Source organism: Elgaria multicarinata, chromosome 3, assembly GCF_023053635.1.
Source record: "Elgaria multicarinata webbii isolate HBS135686 ecotype San Diego chromosome 3, rElgMul1.1.pri, whole genome shotgun sequence".
Lineage (NCBI taxonomy): Eukaryota > Metazoa > Chordata > Lepidosauria > Squamata > Anguidae > Elgaria > Elgaria multicarinata.
Genome location: NC_086173.1, coordinates 98569351 through 98593200, shown reverse-complemented (window position 1 = coordinate 98593200; position 23850 = coordinate 98569351). Strand labels below are relative to the sequence as shown.

The 23850-nt window shown below is 42.1% G+C and overlaps 2 protein-coding genes across 2 annotated transcripts in view; both read left to right on the top strand.

Annotated features, from left to right (window-relative positions):
- FANCD2 (FA complementation group D2) overlaps positions 1-16353 on the top strand; it is a 51904-nt gene extending 35551 nt beyond the window's left edge. The window contains exons 30-44 of the mRNA XM_063121067.1: positions 580-696; positions 2335-2463; positions 2614-2732; positions 4410-4520; positions 4808-4935; positions 5590-5689; positions 6876-6998; positions 7692-7785; positions 8390-8461; positions 9718-9756; positions 11473-11547; positions 11927-12001; positions 13092-13238; positions 14642-14728; positions 15618-16353. Of these exons, the coding sequence (XP_062977137.1) occupies positions 580-696; positions 2335-2463; positions 2614-2732; positions 4410-4520; positions 4808-4935; positions 5590-5689; positions 6876-6998; positions 7692-7785; positions 8390-8461; positions 9718-9756; positions 11473-11547; positions 11927-12001; positions 13092-13238; positions 14642-14728; positions 15618-15689 (1488 nt within the window). The 3' untranslated portion in view covers positions 15690-16353. The remainder of the gene's footprint in view (positions 1-579; positions 697-2334; positions 2464-2613; positions 2733-4409; positions 4521-4807; positions 4936-5589; positions 5690-6875; positions 6999-7691; positions 7786-8389; positions 8462-9717; positions 9757-11472; positions 11548-11926; positions 12002-13091; positions 13239-14641; positions 14729-15617) is intronic.
- A 2830-nt stretch (positions 16354-19183) lies between these two features.
- On the top strand, positions 19184-23027 carry BRK1 (BRICK1 subunit of SCAR/WAVE actin nucleating complex). The gene is made up of 3 exons (XM_063123360.1): positions 19184-19376; positions 19513-19595; positions 22379-23027. Exons 1-3 carry the CDS (start codon positions 19259-19261, stop codon positions 22403-22405), a joined length of 228 nt encoding a protein of 75 aa, XP_062979430.1. The 5' UTR covers positions 19184-19258; the 3' UTR covers positions 22406-23027.
- Positions 23028-23850: the final 823 nt, after the last annotated feature.

The window sequence follows — 23850 nt, the reverse complement described above, 5'->3', positions numbered from 1 at the left end:
ACGACCTCCCTAGGTAATTGGTTCTACTGTCATCCTGATCTTACAGTCAGGAAGGTTTCCAGATGTCAGCCGGAATCTGGCTTCCTGTAACTTGAGCCTTGTAGAGTTCCGCTCACTGTTACACATATCCTGATGATATGTCCCCAATTATGCACCCAGTTCCCTGTTTCAAACTTAGCCTCAGTTCTGCGTGTTAATCTACAAGCTTTATCAGGATCTTGAGTTCTGTTGGCTGGCTAGCCTCTTTTGAAGACTGTTTGGCTTATTGGGAACAAGTATCTGATGAAAGAACTCATCTGCCTTTGCAACAAGACTAGTAAAGTGTGGTGCAATATCGCCAAGTTGTTGGCAGGCCGTAAACTTTAGTATGGTTGTTGCTGAGCCGTGAACTTTGATATACCTGCCTACCTCCATTGTAGCCAGCTGGTCCTATTTTTATAATAATACACAACAGCAGTCCCATTCTATCCCACTGTCCCTTGGACCAGCACTTTAGTCACTATGTCTGAACGTATGAAGATCCTATAATACTTCCTTTTATGAAGATTTGACTATTATGTTCTTCCTTTAAAATATTAGACCCGTGAGATAGTGCAAATAGGGCCAGCTGAGCTCCTGTTCCTTTTGGAAGATCTGTGCCGTAAACTGGAACACGTATTGATTCCAGCCCCTGCAAGAAGAGCCCCTTTCTTAAAGGTATGTACAAAAAAAGGGAGGGGGACAAGGCATTGTGTCTCTAAGTAGAGAGATGTTGAGAAGGATTCGTCTAAACAAGGAGCCTGTAGAAGGCAGAAGCAGGGGATTCTAGCAGCACGCAGCTTTGGTAAGGGCTTTCAAGCCCATAGCCAGCTTGGATCCTTGGGCAGTGTTAGGCTAAGGTCAATGGAAAGCACAGGATGACTCCTGGTGAAGCAACTTGTTCCTTGTCTATGATGCACACCGACTTCATCCTCTGTGACACTGATTGCCTTTGTCTATGGAATGTTTTTAAGTTGTTTGTGGCTACTTAGCATTGGAAAAACACAAATACCTTTAGTAAAACAAATGCAAAGGCCTGGTGGCATCTGAATTAGCTGGATATTTGATGGTTTAAATACATGGGACCTTTTTTTTTCATAGCATTCTGCTCTGTTTGGGAGACATTCGGGGCACTCAGTAATAATAAATAAAAAGCAGATTAAAATGAATGAGATATGGATAATGAGGGCTCTATTACATACCCTTTCCAGTGCAGCAACTTTTGCAGAACCTTTTCTGTTAGGAAGGATGGAGTCTGTAGCATTGTTTTGGTATTCTGCCCCACACTACTGAGTGGATGACTATTTACAGATCCAGTTTGCACATCGCAGTGGCAATTTCTGGGTTAAACAATGGGGATTGTGGGGATGAGTATCGCCCAAACTGGGGGCTTATCATTTCTGCTTCTAATTAACAACCAGTTCCTGGGTTGTTTTGTGACATTAAAACCCAGAAACTGGGTGGTGGTGGTATGGATTAAACAACCCAAAGTTAACCCAACAACAAATCATGGGCAATTCCGAAATTGTTAATTCAAAGCAGAAACAAAAAGCATGTGGCTCGCTCACTTTGTTCATCCCTGTGATTCCTGAGTTAAACAACCCAGGAATTGCCACTGGAATTGCAAACCGGATCACAATGTATTTTTGGTGCTCATATGGCCATTACTTGAAAAGATCCCATAAGAAAGTGTATGTTTGTGTGTGACAGCAATACGCATCTATCTATTATGTTGGGATCAATTATCCATGTAACCCCAGTTCCTTTACCAGTTCAAGACAAAGTCAAGAATTCAAGCACTTTAAGGAGGATCTTGTTATTCCCACCATCTTCTGGTTTTGACATCCATCTCAAAGTTGTATGAATAACAACACCTACCACAGTTTAGTTAATGTATAATGCAAAACCTCACGCACTCTCTCATCCCTATTCCTCCTCCCCTTGGGCAACTCTGATTCCCTCCACCATTTTCCTGGTTTGAACAAACCATAATTTGCCATTACATCTGGATTGGCTGACTACAATTTGATCAAACTGGGAATTCATGTTGGTAATTGCAGCACGCAAGAGGAGAGAGGGAGGGAGCCCACACCGTATTTTTCCAAGTTTGTGCTTTACGGAAAGCGACCCAGTGATGTGTGCAACTTTTTATTGGCATCAATCCTATCCTGTATCCAGTCTATATTTTAACCATTTTAATGATTGCTGAATATCCAATGTTGGAATGCCTTTTGCGTATGCTAAAGTACGGCTGCTACATAAAAGTAACTTTGAACTAGTAAGCATTTTGGGGGGAAACCCTGTGATTTCTTACAGGGAAAAGGAAACAAAAATGTTGGATTCTCACATCTTTGTCAAAGATCATCTCAAGAAGTGATTGAATGTGCCATTGATCTCTTAAAGCCGCTATGCAGCCACATGGAAAATATGCACAACTACTTCCAGGTTAGAAAGCAAATTAGTTCTCTACATCAGCTTGCAGTGTACCCTTTATGAATGCCAGGTGTTCGTTCTCATTATTCATGTTTGTAGAGTAGCAGGGCCATGATGTAACACATAGAAGCTTTTTACTTAATCACTTGTCCTTCACTTAAGGCAATGATTGCGGAAAACCATGGTGTGGTTGATGGGCCGGGGGTCAACATTCAGGAACACAAGCTAATGTCATCCTGTTACCAGCGGTTACTGCAAGTCTTTCATCTTCTGTTTGCTTGGTGAGTGTGCAGAATTACAAATACATGGGTGAGGGTAAAGCAACCATCTAAGGTCCTACTCCGGGTGCCTACTCCGAGGGAAGCTCGTAGGGTGGCAACAAGAGAGAGGGCCTTCTTTGTGGTGGCCCCCCAACTGTGGAACAATCTCCCTGACGAGGCCCGCCTGGTGCCGACATTGTCATCTTTTCAGCACCAGGTCAATTTTTTTCTCTTCTCCCAGGCATTTAGCAATATGCAATGAGCCTGGGTCTGTTTTTTTGGCTCATCGTTTCTAAAGTTGTTACAGTGGTTTTAAATGTATGTTTTGCATGTTTTTGTGGTTTTTAATTTTTGTATATTGTTTTTAAATGTTTTATCTTATGTGAACCACCCAGAGAGCTTTGGCTATGGGGCAGTATAAAATGCAATAAGTAAATAAATAAATAAACTCTCTTATAGGGTCTCATTTTCCCTTCCACCAAACCATCCATGGGCTGAGCTAAGCAATAGGCTGCTGTGATGGATCTTTGCCATAGAGCCATATCACAAGTATTTTGTGCTTTAGGGTCCCCAACCTTTTTGGGTCAGTGGGCCTATTTGGAATTTTGCTGTGGATGCGCTGACAAAATGACTGCCGGGGTGGGGTGGGGTGGCAGCAGTTGCCCATTCACAAACACTCATTTCCCAAAGGCAAACCCGTGATGCTAAAAGAAAAGTAACATGCCCAAGAAACTGAGGAACAAGGCAGAGGTGTGGTCTACGCTCCAAAACACAAAACCACTCTCCTGAACCTGCAGTTTTCTGCTTCGACGTTCACTTCCCAGGACACGAACTAATGAGGCTCATTACTAAACAAGTAACTTGGCCAAGAAACCAAGTACAAAGCAGAGGTGTTGCCTGGGCCCCAAGTGCCAAATCCCATATTTACCCCCAAAATACCCATTTCGCAGAAGGTGAAAACTGATGATGCTCAGAGAAAAACGCACAGGCACTCAAACACATGCAAAACACACACCACACCCAAGCAAGCAGGCCAGCTAAAACACACCACACCATCACCACGCCCCCCAGAATTAGGGGAAACACACACAGCATAGGCAAAATCCCTCCCTCCCTTCCATCCCCTCTAGCCCCCAAAGATGGTGCCCTACCCCCTAGCCTTCAAGAATGCTCCCCATCACCTTCAAGCCTTCTTTTTCTTTTTCTGTAAGGCTGGGCATGCTTCCAAATGAAGTACTTGGCTCCAGACATCCACCCTTTTTATTTTCTACGAATGTCTCCAGGACCCACATGTGGCCTAGAGTCAGTCTTAGAAATAAAGATGGTGCTTGAGCCCAACCCATGGCTTTGCAACGTGCCAGCCTCCTAGTTACAAAATCATCATCGTCATCCAAAAAAATCAGGAGGGGGCAAGGAGCCTAGAAGCTGCCATGGGAAGTGTCCGTTAATACATTGGAGGCACCATGTTGGGGACCCCAGTCTTAACCTGCCAAAGTAATCAACCTGTGGGCTAGCCACCTGTGCAACCAGAGCTTGTAGTCCTTCTGGTCCTTTAGAGATGAGCCCCAATGCTTCTGATGAGTTTTAGCTAGTGCTTTGCACGAAAGACACACAAAGCTTGCAGAACGCTCATCTTTGTCTTCCCCACACTAACTGGGCATTATAGCTGAAGGTGATTGTTGCCTTTTCTTTTCTCAGGAGTGGATTTTCTCAACATGAAAACCATTGCTTGCTGAAATCAGGTCTCTGTGTCCTTGCGCACAGACTGAAGCCAGGGGAGAGAGAGCTCCCTCTTGAGGAACTGCTCAGGTAGGATAAAAAAAAAAAGAGAGATACTCATGCTATATCGCTTAGTGGTTGTCTAGCCCGACTTTTCCTCTGGTTACATTTCTTCTGGCTAAAATGCCTGTTAGCCAAAATCATAAGCCCTTCCATTTCAGGCACTTTCCCCAAAGGGAATAAAAGCAAAAGGAGAGGTTCATAAACAGACTATGAGACTGGGCAGGAGAAACTGAACGTTATGTTTGTTATGCCTGCCAAAATATTAGCAATGCTGTTTTGACACACGCACCTTTCCTTTCCTTTGTATCTTACAGTCAGAGTTTCCAGTACTTGCTGAACTTTCAACAGAGTGTTCCCAATATTTACTGTGCATTGAGTCTCACACAGCTTCTGCTGGTCATTGCTGAAAAATCTGTGGTCAACCTGAAAAACAATGAAATAGGTAATGTATATAGATGTGCCTTTTTTGTATTGTTTAACTTTAATTTGCAAAGGATTTCTGCAGTTTTGAGAGTTCTGTAGCATTGCTATCAGCAAACGTCTTGAAGAAGGCAAACCATGCTTTCAAGAAACAGAAGATCAGAAGATTTAATTAATGTTGGGGGGGGGCGGGGGGGTGTTTCTCATCCTTTAGAATCACGGATTCCAGTGGAGAATGCACACTATTTTGCATGTCTTAGGCACAATCCTATGCATCTTTAGATAGAAACAAGTCCTACAACTCTATGCTGGCCCAGGGAATGCTGGGAGTGGTAGAACTTTTTTCTATCTAAACATGCACAGGATTGCGGCCTTCAAGGATGTTCTCTGAAAATAGGCAAGACTCAAGTTTTCTTAAAAGACGTGTCACAACATGACTTGGACCATTGAAAAGTAATTATAGCATTGTGAGTCTGCAACTGTTGTGGGCCCAGTCCCTCGTATATTTTGGGGCCCCTGCAGAATGCAAGAAATGTACATTGAAAGTTGACACAAAATTACATTGCATTTGGCATATGTAATCTATTCATACATTGAAAACAGATCATACTGGACAGTTATGTGCCCTGCATAATGAAAAACAACCACCACCATGTCTTCCTTCCTTCCTTGACAGCTTCTATCACAAAGCGTTTCCTCTGCCAATCTTGGGTGCAGCCCAGTGGAGCTCATCAGAAGGGCCCCCAGTTTAATGATGCTCTCCACACTCTCTTCTGGTAAGGATGGGCTTGTGCCTCTCTTCTTTTCAAAGTCATCCCCACTCCCACAAAAGGACCACTATACAGCTGCACAGTCATTTCATTTGAAAGTCTGCGTATTCTCCAGCACATTGGAAATTGCTCATTGCCAACCACTGAGATTGTTCTAAACTTGGAACTCCTCTATTCTGCACCATCATTCTACTAACCTTATTTCCTTACCCTCCATCCCAAACAGCATGGGAAATATGACAGAGGCCTCTTTATCTGGTAGTCTCATAATATATTTTTTAAGTTCCCTCTCTGTTACCAGAATCAAAAACAGGGGGAGAAAAGTACCCAAATCAAGTGAAAATAAGGGAGAAATAAATTCTCAGGATAATGAATTTTTTATTTATAGGTTGAAGAGCCCGACACGTTCCGGCCTGTATCTTTCCAAGGCCTTCTTCAGGGGGCTGTAAACATTTAAAATACATACTGTATTTCAAACAATTTATATATGTACATAGGCCCCTGTAGCAATATGTCAAGTTAATTTTACAGTAAGAATATATTTTTACTACATGTTCTCCCTACCAGGTTTTACAGTATGTATTTTAAATGTTTACATGCCCCTGAAGAAGGCCTTGGAAAGATACAGGCCGAAACGTGTCGGGCTCTTCAACCTACAAATAAAAAATTCAGCATCCTGAAAATTTGTTTCTCCCTTCTTTTCACCCTCTCTGTTCCCACCAACCAATACTGTGCATTTTCCAGCTCTTTACAAGTTCAATGGATGAGTGACATGTCTTTCTGAGCCCAATATTCATTAAAGAAATATTCCTTTTTCTGACTGGAATGTGAGTTTTGAAAATAAATTTGATTTCCTGAAGCCAGTGTATAGTTCAAATGCAGTGTCACCGGTAGTATCATTTTGTCCTCTTTTCTCACGCGTCACCCTGAACAAACACAACGGGAAATGTGGGAGGTCAGTGACAAACTATACACAGAGAAGTATTGAACAGAGAAGTGTCCAGAGAAGTATTGAACAGAGTCATGGTTTGTAATCAAGCTGAGATTGTAATTGAGCCACATGTTTAGAATTACAAATGTGGATGGAATCAGGAGGAAAACGTGACCTTTTATACTTTCCCAATATACCTTAAAATTGGCTTTCTAATGCCATATGGAACTCTGTAATTTTTGTGAACAATTTTCCACACAGCATCTATATGGAGCACACAGATAATGTATTGAAAGCTATAGAAGACATTTCCAGTATTGGGATACCAGAGTTGATTCACTCTTCTAAAGATGGATACTCTTCCACGTACCCTACATTGACCAGGTAATATCTTAGGTGCACACACTGGGCTTTTGAGATCCCTGACATTAGTCCTAGTTTCTGCAATAGCAAAACATGACTGCTAACGTACATCTTATAACTAGCTTCATGAATCTATAAAGGTGCAATCCTCTGCATGTTTAGACAGAAAAAAGGCCTACAACTCCCAGCATGCCCCAGGAGTTGTAGGCCTTTTTTCTGTCTAAACATGCAGAAGATTGCGCCCTAAATGGCTTATAAACCCAGTTCTTGTCCACAATATCTTACTGCAATTAAACACATGAAAGTGTGAGAATACTGGAAAATTCAGGCTGTTCTTGACAAGATTTCCACTGCTGGCTCTCAACACCCCATTGCATCAAGACCATTAGCTTCACAGTGATCAGTTGCAGCACAGAGAGTTTTGCTTCCATGTTTTTCACTCTTAGGCTTATTGTCCTCAGCTCTGAATCACAATACCAGACAGCTCGATTGTTACTTTGAGGATACCTTTGGATTTATTTATTTTTTACAATAGCCCCTTTGAGAGCTTTTTTCATTGAACCATAGTCCAGAAATAAATAATCTTGGGGAGGCAGATATTATACATACAGCACACATAAAGGCTTCAGAGAGGAATAATGCCACAAAAAACTGAGTATTAAACTGACAATAGGGTGAATTTAGCTTTTCTTTCCCCCCTCTCTTTTTCTCCAGGAAAACTTTTCCCGTTTTCTTTCGAGTGATGATGGCTCATCTAGAGAGCTCGGTCAGAAGCATTTCTGCTGGGAGACCATCAGATTCCAGCCAGGTGGGTTGGCAGAACATATCTGAGGTTTCTGGCAGGAAATTTGCATGCTGAGAGATGGCATGAAAATGCCACTGCTCAGGGAGAGTGTGTCCATCCTCATCAGGTGTTCAAGCTCATTCATGTCCTGAACTTTGGAGTTAATGTACAAAAGGCAGGGTCTTGCTATTTCATTGTTTTACTCTGTACAGCACCATGTACATTGATGGCGCTATATAAATAAATAATAATAATAATAATAATAATAATAATAATAATAATAATAATAACAAAGCTACCTGATTTTGAAGGGTAAGGTACGCATGTAACATCTGGGAATGGCACACATGTACATATCTTGTATTTAAATACAATAACATGAAAATAGCTATTGGGAGAAGATGAAGCCACAAACTGCAGCAAATAGTGGGCTAGTTAACCCATGAATTACCACCGTTATGTGCAAACTGGATCATTGTGTTCAGAATAAGCTCCAGTTGGAGGTTGCATACTCAAAATGGTGGCAGCACAATAATCCACAGTTTGCCGCTGTTACAAGCAAACAGTCCCTATCTCTGGAAATAGCAGAGCGATGCCCAAGTAAGGATTTTCTATTATCACTCCACAGGTCCAACTAGAGAAGTTACTCCACTGGAACATGGCTGTGCGGGATTTCCACATCCTTGTTAACCTAGTCAAGGTGAGTAGCCAATCCATTATTCTCTTTTTTATGGAAACTTGACGGGCTAATATTTGCAATAATTCTTACGCCATAGATTTAACTATGCTGGCTTTTGACACTTGTAAGCTGCCTCAGGAGCCTAGCATAATGTGTTGAAGGTTTCTTTCTGTTCTGAGTTCATTATTTTCCTATTACATTGAATTACATCATTTTCCTATTACAACATTTTTATTACATTCTATTACATTTCATCTTGTTTTTATGGGATTTGCCTTGTTTTGGAGTACTCTTTGGAGTACAAGATGCTTGATAGTATCCCAATCCTTTCACTTTTGAGAGACATTTTCTGGGAAATGGCTGTAGTAGCATTGCAGTTCAACATGTGGCCTTTAATGCGCTTGAGGAGAAACCTCAAAACTTTTGTAAGCAAGTTTTATAATTGCAGAAAATGTCTGAAATTGATGGGGGCCTTGGCGGGATTCTGGTGGTCCCACAGGATGGGATGCTATTGCATACCTTACCCTCTAGCATCTTCTTAAGACTTCCATTCCTGTTCCCTGCCCATATAAATCTCCTCTTTTTGCATTTTGATACAAACTAGAATTTTTTTTCTAGCCATTGTCTAACAAACATAAAGTAAAATGTGGTTTGTAGCCACAGAATTGGACTTTAACATGGCCTTTCAAATTCCTTTGTTGTAATTTAATTCTCATGTATGTCTTTTGCGATAAAATATTTTTTTCTGATGTTTTTGTCGCTTCAGTTTTTATAGCACTTCACCTGCCTAAAATAGACTTCCACTGCTATTATATGTTCAGTAGTGCAGCTTGTACCTTCTGTTTTGTATATAGCATTTCCAGATGAGTTAATTACCTTCAGAGCTGTGACAGTTTCCCCAAAAGCAGCCCAGCTAATGCCTAGAAGTGATATTCAAGGTCATTTTTGGCAGGTGGCCTCCAGCCACATCCTATTCAATGTACACCTGATCTGGCATGGGTGCCTTGCTTTAAACCTGCTGACGCCAATACAAGTAAAAAATAATAATATTGTGGCTGGCCTACTATGGGAGAAGAAAGCGGAGCTTTATGTGTCCCACAAAGGAAGATAACTGGGTAGCATAAAACATGTGATAACACTGTTAGCCTTCAACCCAAGAAGTTTAATCTCCTTGTCACTTCCATAGCACCAGGGTTCTCAGGAGGAGGATTATTTTAATTTAACCATTCTAGTGTTCCATCATTTGTGTACTGGACTTCTGCTCTTTCTCCCAACAGGTATTTGACAATAGGCCCGTGCTCATTGTTTGCTTGAAGGTGAGTGACGGTTGCATTATACAAGACAGGAAATTCAGAACATTCCTGCAGTGTAGATTTGTTTTTACTACTATTATACCAGCATCTGCACAATAGCCAGCAGCTGTGTGTATCTGATCCCTAAATGTATAACCATTCTCAGCTTGTCCATGCCTATGTAATTTCTGGGATATCTATTCACCATAGCATATTTCCCCAGGACAGAGCTGGAAATCGTAGCCTTGCAGTGGCAGCTGCTGTGCTGATTGCTGTGTGTTTTATTCATTTATATATCGTGTCAGAGATGGTCCAGGCTAAACTGCCGATGTTAAAAGTTGAAGGCAGTTCCAACATTTGCCTTCCCCAAAGATCATAGAATCATAGAAAAGTAGAGTTGGAAGGGGCCTACAAGGCCATCGAGTCCAACCCCCTGCTCAATGCAGGAAACCACCTTAAAGCATCCCTGACAGCTGGCTGTCCGGCTGTGTGTACCTGATGCTCCCGCTGATGCTCTCTTCCAGTGTCATCCACCCACCACCTCCAGCCATACTAGGATTTCCACAGGCTTCCACTCCATAGCTTCAGTCTGACTGGTTGTCGATAGCTATAATAGCAAGGCAGGGAGCACAGCACATACTTCAGTGTGAGATGCTAGTTAAGAATATAAGAAGAGCCATGCTGGATCATTCCAAGGGTCCATCTAATCCAACACTCTGTTCACACAGCTGTTGACCAGGGACTGGTTATGTAATAATGGGTGTATATACAAGGACCAAAAAATAAATGCTGAAAAGCACACAAGTGCCCCAAAATTGGGAATGGCAATAATTGTAATAAGTATCAGAAAGGGGTATAAGCAAACAAATACATTATCAAAAATAATGTAATGCAACCTCACAAATTATATACTAAGAAAACATAGTGTGCAACATGGTGGCTACAGAAGTATAGATAGAAACACATTGGTGTATATAAACAAGTTAACAACGAAACGTAGCTGATTTTAACAAAGATAGGATTACAGGAATCCTGTTTCAATCCCGTCTCACCATAAACAGGTTCTTGTCAGTGCCTGAAATTACTGTCAATTGGTTTAACCTACCCAAGCTGTCTGCCTTCTGCCCAAGAACTGGAACTACTGTAGACAAAGTTTGTGGCACAAAGATATTTTGATTAGATGTATTTGCTTCCAAGAGTAAAGCTAAAGATCTTTAACACACTTCTCAGTACTGGAATTACAGATTCCAATATTGTTTGCAGAGAACCATGGTAGTTAAAATTATTATTGTTATTATTTTGATACTTCCCCATAGCCGGAGTTCTCTGGGCAGTTTACAAGGATTAAACGATATGGAATGATGTAAATTTGTTTCACATTAACAAACAAATATCTTCTAAATTCTTAGTTCTTTTAAATATTTATTATTTATTTATTTATTTATTACATTTTTATACCGCCCAATAGCCGAAGCTCTCTGGGCGGTTCACAAAATAACCTCTAAATTCTAATTTCTATTCTGATAGAGCTGGATTTCTCAGAATAAACTGAATAAAAGGTGGGGCGTAAACAAATATAAACTCTTCTATAAGAAAGTATTGATTTGATCTTGTGAAATTTGAACTAACACCCTATGGGTGCTTGAACACTTTCAATCATGCCTCAGGGCTTGTTCAAAGGCCACACACTTATTGTTGTCAGAAATGGCCACATTTTCCACCTTTCTTTCTCCTTCGCAGTATGGTCGTCTGTTCATGGAAACCTTCCTGAAGCTTGGCATGCCCCTCCTGGACTGCAGCTTTAAAAAGCACAGGGTAAGAGATTAGGGACAGGGCTGTCTTTGGACTGAGGTGGGAATGAACTGTGGCTACTCTTTCTAGCATCAAGTACAGTAACTCCATATGCACGGAAGCACAGCTGAAATGGGGGGGGGGGGAAATATATACATATAAGATGTTTTAAGGTCTGCATATGGCCAATGTATGTATACTACTCATATACCTGTCAGAGAGCCAAGATTGGCTGCAACTCCTCCTTTAGTATGCACTTATTTCAGCGTGGTGTCATGTCACACGTGAAGCAGCCCTAGCTTTCAGTATATCCTACCGAGTGAAAAATAGAATCCTGAGTTACAGTAGCTCAATAGATGGCGGATTTGAACAGGTTTGTAAATGACCTTTGTTGGGTTTGCAGGAGGATGTGCAGAGCTTGTTGAAAACCTTGCAGCTGAGCACCAGACAACTTCACCACATGTGTGGCCACTCCAAGGTAACAAAGGCTACGAGCAGGGTGTTGTCTTTAGAATTAGTAAAATCTGGGTAATCTGCATTGGTTACAAATGGCCTGGTTTGCATGTAATGAGAAGCCACCTTAGGTGAATTTCCCTGATGGGTTTCTCATTGAGGTGACCACCATTTTTAATATTTGAGTTGTGGGCGGGGTTGCGCCATAGCTTGACATTAGGTGCAAACCTGGCAAGGATGGGTTCCGGATGGTTTGTCTAGCATCCTCAGTTGGTTCACACATAACAAGCTACAGCACCACCACCACCCGCCATGGCTCAAATATTCCAAATGGTGGCTACCAAGACACCCCAAAGGGAAATTCACCTAAGGTGGCTTCTTGTTATGTGAGAAACAGGCCTCTATTTCCATCAAGTTACTTCCCTCTTCCTGTTTCAGAGATTATTTGTAATCCCTAACTGTAATTCCAGTTAGGCTGGAAATGTCCAAATTCTCCTCCAGTCATTTTTACTATATCACTTCCTATCCATGCATAATAAGGGTCAGGCTAACAGTTTTATAGGCTAGTATATCGTGTTGTAAGGCTAAGCTATTGCCATCTGAGTTTTGCTGCATTATTATTATTATTATTATTATTATTCATTCAACCCTGATCAACTTAAGGCTGTAAGTATGATGGCATGGCAGTATCCAGAAACCAACCCTGCCCTCTGTCCCCCTTGACGGTCTCGACATTTCTCTTTTGCTTCTGGAGTTGGCAACGGGGTGAAATGGGGAGAAGGTATTCATCCGAGGAATGACCCAAATTTGTCCAAAGGCCACCAGTTACAATTGTAGCACTTTAAGTTTACGCATTAAAATCCTTATACTATTTAATTATCAGAACGACAATTCTGAAGTAGATCATTATTGCTATCATGTAGACTGGGGAGCAGAGACTAAGACACAAACAATTGCTGAAGGCCACTCGCTGCATGCATAAAATCGGATTTGAACCCAAATTTCCTATATCTGGGTCCAATACCCCTTACACTGAACAATACTGATGACATACAGTAAGGGGTGTAACAAAAGATCAATGGCAATCTAACTCTGTGCTTTTCTTTCACGTGTAGATTCATCAAGACACAGGACTCACAAGCCATGTGCCTCTACTAAAGAAGTCCCTTGAGCTATTTGTATACCGTGTGAAAGCAATGCTGGCTCTCAATCACTGTCAGGAAGCTTTCTGGTTGGGCGTCCTCAAAAATCGGGACCTGCAGGTAAGCATATGCCCATGGAAGGAACTGCTTTGTGTCTCATAAAGGGCTTATTGTCTGAGCTTGGTATAATCTTAATGGACATTACTGAGAGACTTGAAAACTAGCAGCCTGAACCCACGTAGGTTGGCTCAGAATTAAGCCTCACTGAATTCAGTGGGAGGTTTTTCCACATACATAATGTTTAAATGTGCGCAAGATTGCAGCTTTAATCAGACGCCATTTTTAAAAAACTGAATGAACGTCATGAGTGGACTCTGTGCAGTGAAGATGTGTCAAAGTTGAAATTGTTTGCACAAGATGACCAGTATGTTGTATTGATTTGGGCTCCTGCTGTTTCAGCCAGACTGCAGAGGATGTAATAGCCTTTTTCTTTGTTCTTCTCTAACTTGTTGATATGGTAAAAAGGTAGTAAAGTTGCTACTAACTAATTGAATAACTCAGATCATCTCCATGGAAACATGGGAAGTGCTTCTGTATTCCAGGAAATTACTTTCAATATTGGCTTTCAGAAGACAGTTTACTGATAACTTGAATAGTCCCTTCAGTGGAATTACAATGTTAACTAGTGAACAATTCACCCCCCACTCTCTCTGATGGCAGTAGAATTAAGCCCAAATCGTATTTATTTAAAAACATTTTTAAATCCCACCTCTCCAATAGAAGACTGCTCACAAGAGAGCATTAAAATGCAGTAAGAAAACAAATCAGTAATAAGTAGTAACAGCTTAAAAAAAATAAGTGTCAGAAGGTAAAATAGCCTTAAAATCAGAGATTCGTAAGCCGGAGAGCTAAAAGGAGCTGCTTGGCAGGCCAAATGCCTGTCTAAGAAGGAAGGTCTTCATGGAGCCATCAGAGAGGGAGAGAGATACTAAGTAAGGGGCGTTCCAGAGCCTGGGTGCAGCCAACGAAAAGTCCAAACGCATCTTAGATGTTGACAGGGTGGCCTCTGCAGAAAAGCTTAATACACAGATGGGTTGATATGGAAGAAGGCAGCCTGTCAAGTATCCTAACCCTACACTGCGTAGGGCTTTAACAGGGCAGTCCTACTTCCTGATTCAGAGTACTCTGACACTGGAATCTCTGACATATCCCAAGCACAGCTGGAGCAAGCCCATCAGGGCAGACGAGAGGAAGGACCTGGGGGTGGGAGGGGGACAAGTTTAAAAAAAGAATAGAAAAAGGGCAAGCAATGGCAGGGAAATTATTCGCTCCAGGACTAGGAGAGAAATTATTCACTCCAGAACTGGCATAAATTTACCCCTGTATATCAGGTTGCAATGAAGAGCAACTTGTGCTGAAGGTCTCTGTAAGTGGGATCACGAAACAGCTCCTCACACCACTGCGTATATGTATGGTGGGGACCTCCTGAGTTCCATTTCTGAGGTTTATTGTGTCCATTCTAGGGAGAAGAGATCCTTTCACAGGCATCCCAAACAAGCGAGATAGAGGAGGAGGAGGTTTCCTTGCTCCAAAGAGAGGATCCTATAGAGGTATTTATCCAAAAGCCTGTTGTTTTGGTGTTGTTGTTTTTACAATCTGTTATACTCTGCACTTGGACGAGGGCCGGCAAACGCAAAATTGGCTGCCTGACAAATGTAAAATTGTTAGATGGCTACTGAGGTTGGAATCTGAGCACTGCAAGATAGAACCAAAGGGCTGCTACTCTATTCTCGCTAACACCTTTTTCACAAAATGAAATGCAGCATCTAGGTGGATGTAGGCTAACAGATGGGCACAGGCAGGTGATTCCTTTCATGGAAAGGCAACACTTCTACCATTTTCTATTGGGTAGTAAGGAGTAACAAAGACCAAATTCCATCTCTTTCACCCTATTTTAAGAACCCCATTTATATAGAAATGGTACTCAAAGAGTAATTGACCCTGTTGCCTAGCAAAATTACAGTCTTGCTCTGTGTTTGGAATTTCTGGGTCTTGGCACGGCTTATTGATTCACTTTGATTTGGAAAAGGACCCAGCAAACAGATGGATAGGGAGGGAGAAGCAGTGTCTACTTAGACCACTGTTGCTTCTTACCTCACTCATTTGTGCATCTTACTTGCTAAAACACTTTCCCAGCTACAATTTAAATTAAAGTCAACAGCTTGGCCCAGCCAGTTTGTATGCTAATATTGCAGGAAACCTGATGGAGAAATTGACCTGATTTGCACGATCAAAATAATTTATTTAAAATGTGGTGCATGCCAGGCACAATTTCCATAATCACCACCTAGGCATGATTTGTCATGTTGTCCAAACCCAGGCAGCATGGCTTGTTGAAGGGGGAACTCGTCAAAATGAAGGAGGGGAAAAAACACTGTGCGAATCCAATGGAAAAGAATCCCCCCAAATCTTAACTGTTTAAATATGTTTTTCCCTCAGGAGGAGGAGGAAGATTCAGAGAGTGAAGGTCGGAAGGATCCCAAAGATAGTGATGAAGACAGCTCTGATTAGAATGGATTATATTGTTGGGTTAATGCTTCACGGAAGTTGCAAGATGATGCAAACAAAGTTGATGGGACTATACATGATGAAACTTTTGCGCCCAAATGGGTTTATAACTTGTGTCCAGGCAGTGCTAAAGGAAGGTGAATTCTAGCCTGAACTTTAAAAAATGTGGTTTGATCGTCCTTAAATATTCGACTCTTCATCTCTTAAGCCCTTGCCTCCAAGTGCATCTTCCTTTTCCTGTGTCACATGTTTAACTCCCTATCTACCCTTAACCTTTCTCCAGTACCCCATGATATCTAAAAGCAAAACTTTTTTTAAATTTGGGACAATAAGTTGTTTTTAAGAAATTTAGAGTACAGGGTTGCCAGAAGCTCTTTGCCCTTTAATTATGCTTAACAAAATATGATTTGTGTGAAGTACAGCTGCATTTAGGAATTTCTACAGCTCTCATCTTTACTGGGAAACGGTTTTATGATGGCCTTTTGTTGGCAGCAGAAAAACATCCCAACATGATATTTGAGAAACCGCTGTTCATACTTATTTGAGATCTCAAGTGAGTATCAGTTAAGTGCATGGTTTGCTGAACTGGGATAAATTTAAAGCTTAAAAACAAGCTTGAAGTTAAGGTGGTGTTAAAAGTATTGAACATATGTACTTTGGGATTGTTTGTCTGTATCCCCTTTTGGTAGGATTACAAGACTGGTTCTCAGAATGAAATCAATCCTTGATTTCTACCCCTAACACATTTCTACCCCTTTATGTTTCCATCAATGGCACTTTTATTTACTTTTTGATCACAATCCAAAACAGACTTGTGTGTTTAACCCTCTTGAAATCAATGGGCTTAAGTGTGACCAGCTCCATCCTGGATTGTGGTCTTTGAATTTATGCACTTTTAGGATGAAATGTCCTGCTTTAAAATATTCGTCTTTAAACCCTTTATTTGGGAACATGAGCTAAAAATGTTTATTTCTATTACCTATTTCTGTTCAATACAAGATTTCAGTGCTAGTTTGCACAAATATAGTGTAGTTTGGGGGTTTTACGCTACATGTAAGAATATGTATTCATAAGGGATGTTATTCACAAATTTACTAAATAAAGTGTGAAAGTCTTATCATTGCTGGTGTGCACTGTCAAATCTATATAGTTCTATGGGGTCACTAATGGAATATCTGCAAGATTTGTGCATCTTGGGGGTTTATTTCTTTTCCTCTACCACCCTCACCCCTCCATTGAAGACTGATATGGCATGCAGCCTATAAGCATTAAAACTTTGCATTATCATATCCATTGAGTTGTATAGCATCATCATGTCTACACACATTGAAAAAGGTACTTCTTTAATTGCCTGACTGCCCTTATTCTTTTTTTTAATGCTTTAAAAAATTTTTTGCCACGTTGCATCTTTAATACCACTGCAGTGACTGTGCATATGAGAGATAGGAGAAAAAACATGCCTTTGAAAAACTGACCAGCATTTCTCCCCCAACTTATTGATTTATCTCCCTATTTAATTACACACCCACCATCAATTAATTTGCAGAAACACAAGTATTCTGCATTTCATTTCTCCAGTCTTACAAATGCTGCTGTGAGCTCTGTTTTTTGCCAAATGCAAGTAGTTTTCCAGAGCTTGGGGAAAAAAAAGAAGAAGATGGGTAGGGCATCAACTCCCTCTCCCACAAAGTTCCTTATATTTGGGGGGGGGGACAAATGTTACCTCTCATTTTTAACACTTTCCAATATTGCAGAAGTTTCACTACAATATGTCTAAGTCTATGGAGGAGGAGTTATTTTAAATATGGGCAGGTCTACTCCCGTCTCAGTCAGTTCTATCTCCTAGAGACCCCTTGGCTCTTACCCAATCCTTCATTGCTTCAGCTTTTAGTGCTTCATGGCAGGTGGATGGAGCTTTCCTATATCACAATAGCTCAAAGAGAAAGGCTATGTACATCATAAGCTTTATTTAAGCCCAGAGAAGAATTAATCCCACAACGTAAAAATGGCATGAACCTGAAGTTGCATTGGCTTTTGCAGAGCTATGGAAAAGAAGAGCATTTGGACAGGCACAACATGAAGAAAATATTATAGCCAGAGAATTAAACAATATTAAGATGTGTCCTCAGCCCTTTTCTTAAATGATCAAGTTAAGAAGTGTGAATATATTTGAAACTGAATTGGGATTTAAAAAGCATAAAAATGAGTATAGAAACAGCATTTCTTTTGGACAATATTTCCCTCTTGCAGGCTTTGGGTAGTAGACCTGTCCATGCTTGTAGACATCCACAGCCCCTTAATCTAAAAGAGCTATTCACCAACAGGCCACATAACAAATACACAAACACAGACTGCAATGTGAAATTGCTGCATTAAAATTTACCAAGAAGTTTGATTCTTTTTACTTAGGCTTAAATATAGACAATGGTTTCCTCTCCACTTACAGCTGTTAAGAACAAAGCAGATAATTGTACTGTCACCATGTACTATTATGAATGTTCACTCAGTTTATCTTGCATACATTTAAACTTTACACACAACTTGCTCTGTGGGAAAGGAGGGAGGGAGGTAGAAGCAGGCAAAGGGAACATCAGTCCAGTTGGGCTCACCACCCTGCCAGTGATGAGAGAGAGAAAGTATTCAACCAGCCCTGCTGACAGCCTACTTAAGTTTTCCTTCTTCCCTCCCTTTTTCCTTTTGTGTTGTAAGCCTGCAGGCAGGGTCTGTCATCTTTGGATTGTTTGTAGGCTGCTCCAGGAATCTTTTTTGGGCTGAGGAGCAGAATAAAAATACTTCAGATAAACAAACATAGGCACAGACTCCTTTTGCATTACATGGCCATTTGGCTCCACCGTTTTCCATTCCCCCTATGCCTGTCTGTGTAACTTCAAAAATCTGATGAAGTGGGGTCTTTTTTATATACCATAATCAGTTGTCTTTAAGTTACAAGGCTTCTTTTAGCAGCAACTGATTAATACAACTACTGTGTTACTGTAATATAAGACCCACTCGATTAGCCTTTCCAAACTTTGTGTCCGCCAGATGTCTTAAGACTACAATGGCCATGCCAGCTGGGGGTGATGGGAACTGTAGTTTCAACACATCAGGTTAGGGAAGGCTGTATTCAATAAACACTGAATCTTTAAAAGCCATCTGTCGTTCGTTTGGAATTAAAGCAGTATTCCCTTTAAAAAAAAAATTAAAGGCGCAATCCTATGTTTAGATGGGGGGGGGAGTCCTACAACTCCCAGCATGCCCCATCCAGCCTGGCTGGGGTAAGCTGGGAGTTGTAGGACTTATTTTCCTATCTAAACAGACACAGGCTTTCGCCCTAAATCAATTGTCGCTGTCCATGAAGCTCCTCCGATCGCACGACGTCAGTGCTATGAGCCGCATCTAACCCGTCTCCGTCCCTCAAGCGAGCCAATCTCGGCGCTGCGCAGGCTCGTGAACGGAAGCGGAAAAGGCGCGCGCATGCGTGGTGCTCTCGATCTGCCAGCTAAGGGGGGGACACCCTGGGTGTGCGCAGGCGCGGCCATATACTGGTTGGGGGCTGCTCCCAGCTGGCGGTCATGTCGGTGCAAGAGGACCCGGTTCAGCGCGAGATCCACCAGGACTGGGCGAACCGCGAGTACATCGAAGTGATCACCAGCTCTATCAAGAAGATCGCCGACTTCCTCAATTCCTTCGGTACGGGCTGCCGGCGCCGCCCTGGTCTCCTTCCTCTTGTGGGGGCGAGGATGACGTCCGCCCGGGTGGGTTCGGGGGCTGGCCGGGGGGTCCTTCTGGCCCTTCACCTCTTTCTCCTTCTCTCCTCCCCTCGCAGATATGTCCTGCCGCTCCCGCCTGGCCACGCTCAACGAGAAGCTCACGGCGCTGGAGAGGCGGATCGAATACATCGAGGCCCGGGTGAGGCGCCTGCATCACGTTAGAGAGGCGGCAGCGGCTGCCGGGGGGCGGGCAGGAGGGACCCTCCCCTCCACTGCTCCGCTTGTGGGCAGCGCAGCACCCCTAGCTTTGCTCCGCGGGTTACTACTGCCGCAAGCCGGACGTCTTTGTCGGCTTCTTGAATCACGGAGGCACAGAATCAAATGCTAAAGCTTGGACTGTATCACTACTATATCACTTTAGGCTCCGCGGGGGGGGGAGGTATTGTGTGTTTGAATAGTTCCCCCTCCACACACACACCAGTGTGTGTATGGTATACATATGCATCTCTAGTTTTTAAAGCTCCCTGTACATAAAAACAAACAAACCACTAGCATGTCAAAGCTATATCGTCATTTAAAATTAATACAGATATTATGACACAAATTTTCATTTGCCAGAGCCCGATTCATTGAGCAAAGTGGGTTCTGGCCCAGAAAAGTGTACACTATGGTATGTTAAGCTTTAAGGCACTACAAGACTTTTTGATCTTTCACCATGTGTGCACACTGTATCACATAGTGATACTTATCCGGTGAATATCATGTCTCTGGTTTGCCATTTCTTTTAGAAGGTGGGCACATTCATAGAATAAACACCTCAGCTCAAATGCCCTTACCACAAAGTTGGATGTGTTCATCTTTACATCTCCTCTAGCCTTATACTGTTTATAGGTCAAGTCCTCCTAAAGGTTGAAATCTAAGAGATTACTCTGGATTTTCACCTTTGCAAGTTTTCACAAACTAGCTAGTTGAACAGTTTCCTGATAAGCTCAGGAAGAGAAATTGTGTCAGAATATTGTGGAATGTATTCCGTGTCACCACACAAAGAATAGCTCTAGATCCCGTAGTGAGCAATTTGTATCACGGCTGTGAAGCATTTGGAGTTGTAAGAAGGTTATTTTCCTGATCCTCTATTGAGACAATGATTGGCTTATGTTTACATCCTCTAAGGGCCAGTTGCTATTATGTATGTTCAGATAGATAGCTCACCCATTATAAACTCTTTTTTAAAAAATCACTTTAAATTGGTCCCAGCAGGGAAAGGGGGTCACTATGGGGCTAGGAGCTGCCAAGAATGCCCTTCTCACATATCTGGCTGCCAGGTTCTGGGATAAACATGGTCTCATTGAGAGGATTCACTGATAGTATTGAGATAAGCAGAGGAGGCACATTCTAACGCAGTGGTGGGCAGAAGGTAGGTCAGAATCTCTTTGTAGATCTCCAGCTGATTTGCAGTAACCAGCAAGGGGTTTTGACTCCCAATGGTTTAAATTTTGACTGCAAAAAGCTTTCCCCACCCCCTCCTAAACTGGACAAAAATGCTTGGGGGAAAACAGTAATACAAAAAGATTTCTGCGCAAGCTCAAATTCTGGTACTGAAAACAAATTGCTGGACTGAGCATATGCTTGGAGGCATCTTGTTCCGTAAATCTATGTCCAGCTTCCTAAGCCACTATTTTGAAGCTGGCCCTGGTTGGTTGGCCTTGAGGTTCTAGTGAAAAACAAAGCCCATCTCATAAGCCTCAAGTCTGGCCACCCCTTTATAAGGCCATATATAGCCCATGGTTGTCAGTAGAGATTTGAAACCAATACCTGAAATAGTCCTTGAAAAATGAGAGTCCATTCAGATGAGGAAATACTAGTGTAACCCATGGTATTGGGAGAACTTGTGTGTTCCTTCATAGGAGCCTTGCATCTGCATTCTTCAGTAGCTGAAGCTTCCAAACTCTCTTCATGAGTGGCCCATGCAAATCGCATTGTATTTTCTGAATTTTTTTAGGTGCGTTGGGTTATGCCTTTCTTAGCAACATCTGTAATGGTTTAAAGTAGTAGTGGGCAACTTGTGGCCCTTCAGATATTTTGTCTTACATCTTGCACCAGCCCTAATCAGTGTAGCCAATGTTTAGGATGATGGGATTGTAAGCCAGAACATCTGGAGGACCACAAGTTGCCCACCTTGAAAGTCTGTTGAGATGATGTATTAAATGAATTCTTTTGCCTAGACATGCCACATTTCACCCACAAGACATCATTGTGAATGGCTGATGTATCCTATGTATTAGAAGAGGTAGTTGGCCTCAAAAAAGCACACGTGCTCACTGCACACATTATATTATGGCCAGCAACAGAATGGAATAGGAATGGATACAGTTCCTCTCTCCAGGCATGCATGAAGCAGGATAAAAAATCCACCCACCTAGAGTGGCGGTTACCTGTTTGGAGTGAATAGCTTCCAGTGCAATCCTGCATATGCCTTCACAGAAGTAAGCCCTATTGTGTTTAATGGAACTTACTCACTGGTAAATGTGCATAGGATTGCTGTCTTAGGCAGGTGCACAGAAGTTACGGGAGGTTTGAATTCTGTTAAGAAAGTCTTTTCCAGCAGCACCCTTCAAGCAAGTTCTGCCTCATTCTCTGTGGCCAAGTCTTTTCTATTCCTGCACCCCTTTCCTTGGAAACTGTCATGGACCAGGTTTTGCCCATGTTTCCTGCGTTTCTTGCTTCCCAGTGGATACAGTGGCAGAGAGCCAGGAGCAGAAAAAGTACCCTTGGGAAAGGTCTAACCCAGCCCTAACAAGTCCTTAATGCAAATCCAGCCATGGGAGCTGCACAGCCCTTGCTTGGATCTGTGGTACAATCTTGTATCTCCCCCAAGTAACTCATGCAGATCTCCTCCCTTGCATGTTCTTCGACATCAGGTCTCTTCCCCCTCCCCAGAAGCCGTATTGCAAGGTAAGCAAGCTCTCTTCTTTCTCTTGGCAGGTAACGAAAGGTGAAACGCTGACATAGGTGTGCCGGAGGCTGGCGGGGAGCCAGCCTGGAAGAGAACTTGCAGCTGTTTACAGAGCTGACGATCAGACATCAAGTTTCTTCATTTCTTAATATGGATGAAAGTTATGCTTGTTTCCGCCCTTTGGGAAGCTGTGTCCCCCATTTGGAGCCTGTGACTTTGTGTGGGTGATTCCAGCTGAAACTGCTAAATTGTACACAAGCATGTTTAATTATGTGGTTTTATACAAGTATATTCATGCCCTCTTGAGCCTCTGTGCGCTTGCAAAGCAAGAGAATCTTTATGGAACCAAATCTTAGTTTCTGGGGACACAATTTCATTTTTAATTTTTTTTAAGGGTCTAAACAAATTAGGATGTTGGGACTGTGCATAGTGGGCAGCTCTAGTGGCAGTTTCAGTATACGTAGTAAGCATCCTGCGGCTGCTTTGTGTTGCTGGAAGGTACCAACTAGCCTATTTTGCTGCAGTTGCCCAGTGGAATAAATGTGCAGTATGTATGAGGGGGGAGGAGATCATGTGCCAAGGGAGGGGTGGCTCAGTTTTCTAAGTATTTTGTATTCTCTGATGTAACTTGGGGTGTCTTTTCCATTTGTGTTTCAACAATAAACCATCTCTGCTTAACATGTCTGGACAGCCTGCAGCTAGAATTTGGAGTGTGTGTTTGCAAGAACGATTGCCACAGAATGATGTGAGTGTGCAAGATGGCCTTGGTTGACCTCTGTAGTTACCCAAAATGTTCTAACCTTATGACTAGCACCTGAGAATTTTGTGGGCTCCTGGAGAGCACCTGCTTTTCCACACACACCAATGATTAAACAAAACTGGACCAGGAGGTATACGGTTATGATATAAGGGAAAAAACATGTCTCGATACTACAGATGTATCCTGCCTTAGGACTTCACTGGAGATACCACCACCACCACCTGGGCCTGTTCAGACAACATGCTAAACCATGGTTAGGCTAACCCTTTTGCAGCAAATGGTTAGTGTATTTAAACCATAGTTATGTAGCCACCATGGTTAGGAATGGTTCCACCATGGCTTAGCATGTCATCCGAACAGAGTCACTGCAGGTTATGAGCTTAAATTTGGAGATCATTTGACCTCCAGTTGCACAATGAGGAGTGATTACTTTGTTTAGTTAATCAAGGAAACTTGCTGAGCTGGTAGCTTCAAATGAGAGGGCTAAAGTAGAAGAGAAAGCTCCAGAAAGCCTTTGGATGCTGCAATCCTATACCCACTTACCTGGAAGTAAGCTTCATTGAACTCAGTGGGACTTAATTTTGAGTAAACAAGTACAGAATTCTGCTGTCAAGCTTTCAATATTTGTACAATTCAGCAGACAAAAGGCTCAAAGGATGAGATAAATTAGGTGATCTAGTAGCTCATCTGACACAAACACATGAAACTGTTGGGATGGACAGTCAATGAATATGAGCAAAA

What these genes read in the sequence shown, in the direction of transcription:
- BRK1 (XM_063123360.1), top strand. Translation starts at nt 19,259, where the DNA reads ATGTCGGTGCAAGAGGACCCGGTTCAGCGCGAGATCCACCAGGACTGG. An exon ending in CGACTTCCTCAATTCCTTCG is followed by an intron (nt 19,377 to 19,512) that starts GTACGGGCTGCC and finishes CTCCCCTCGCAG; the next exon opens with ATATGTCCTGCCGCTCCCGC. An exon ending in TCGAATACATCGAGGCCCGG is followed by an intron (nt 19,596 to 22,378) that starts GTGAGGCGCCTG and finishes TTCTCTTGGCAG; the next exon opens with GTAACGAAAGGTGAAACGCT.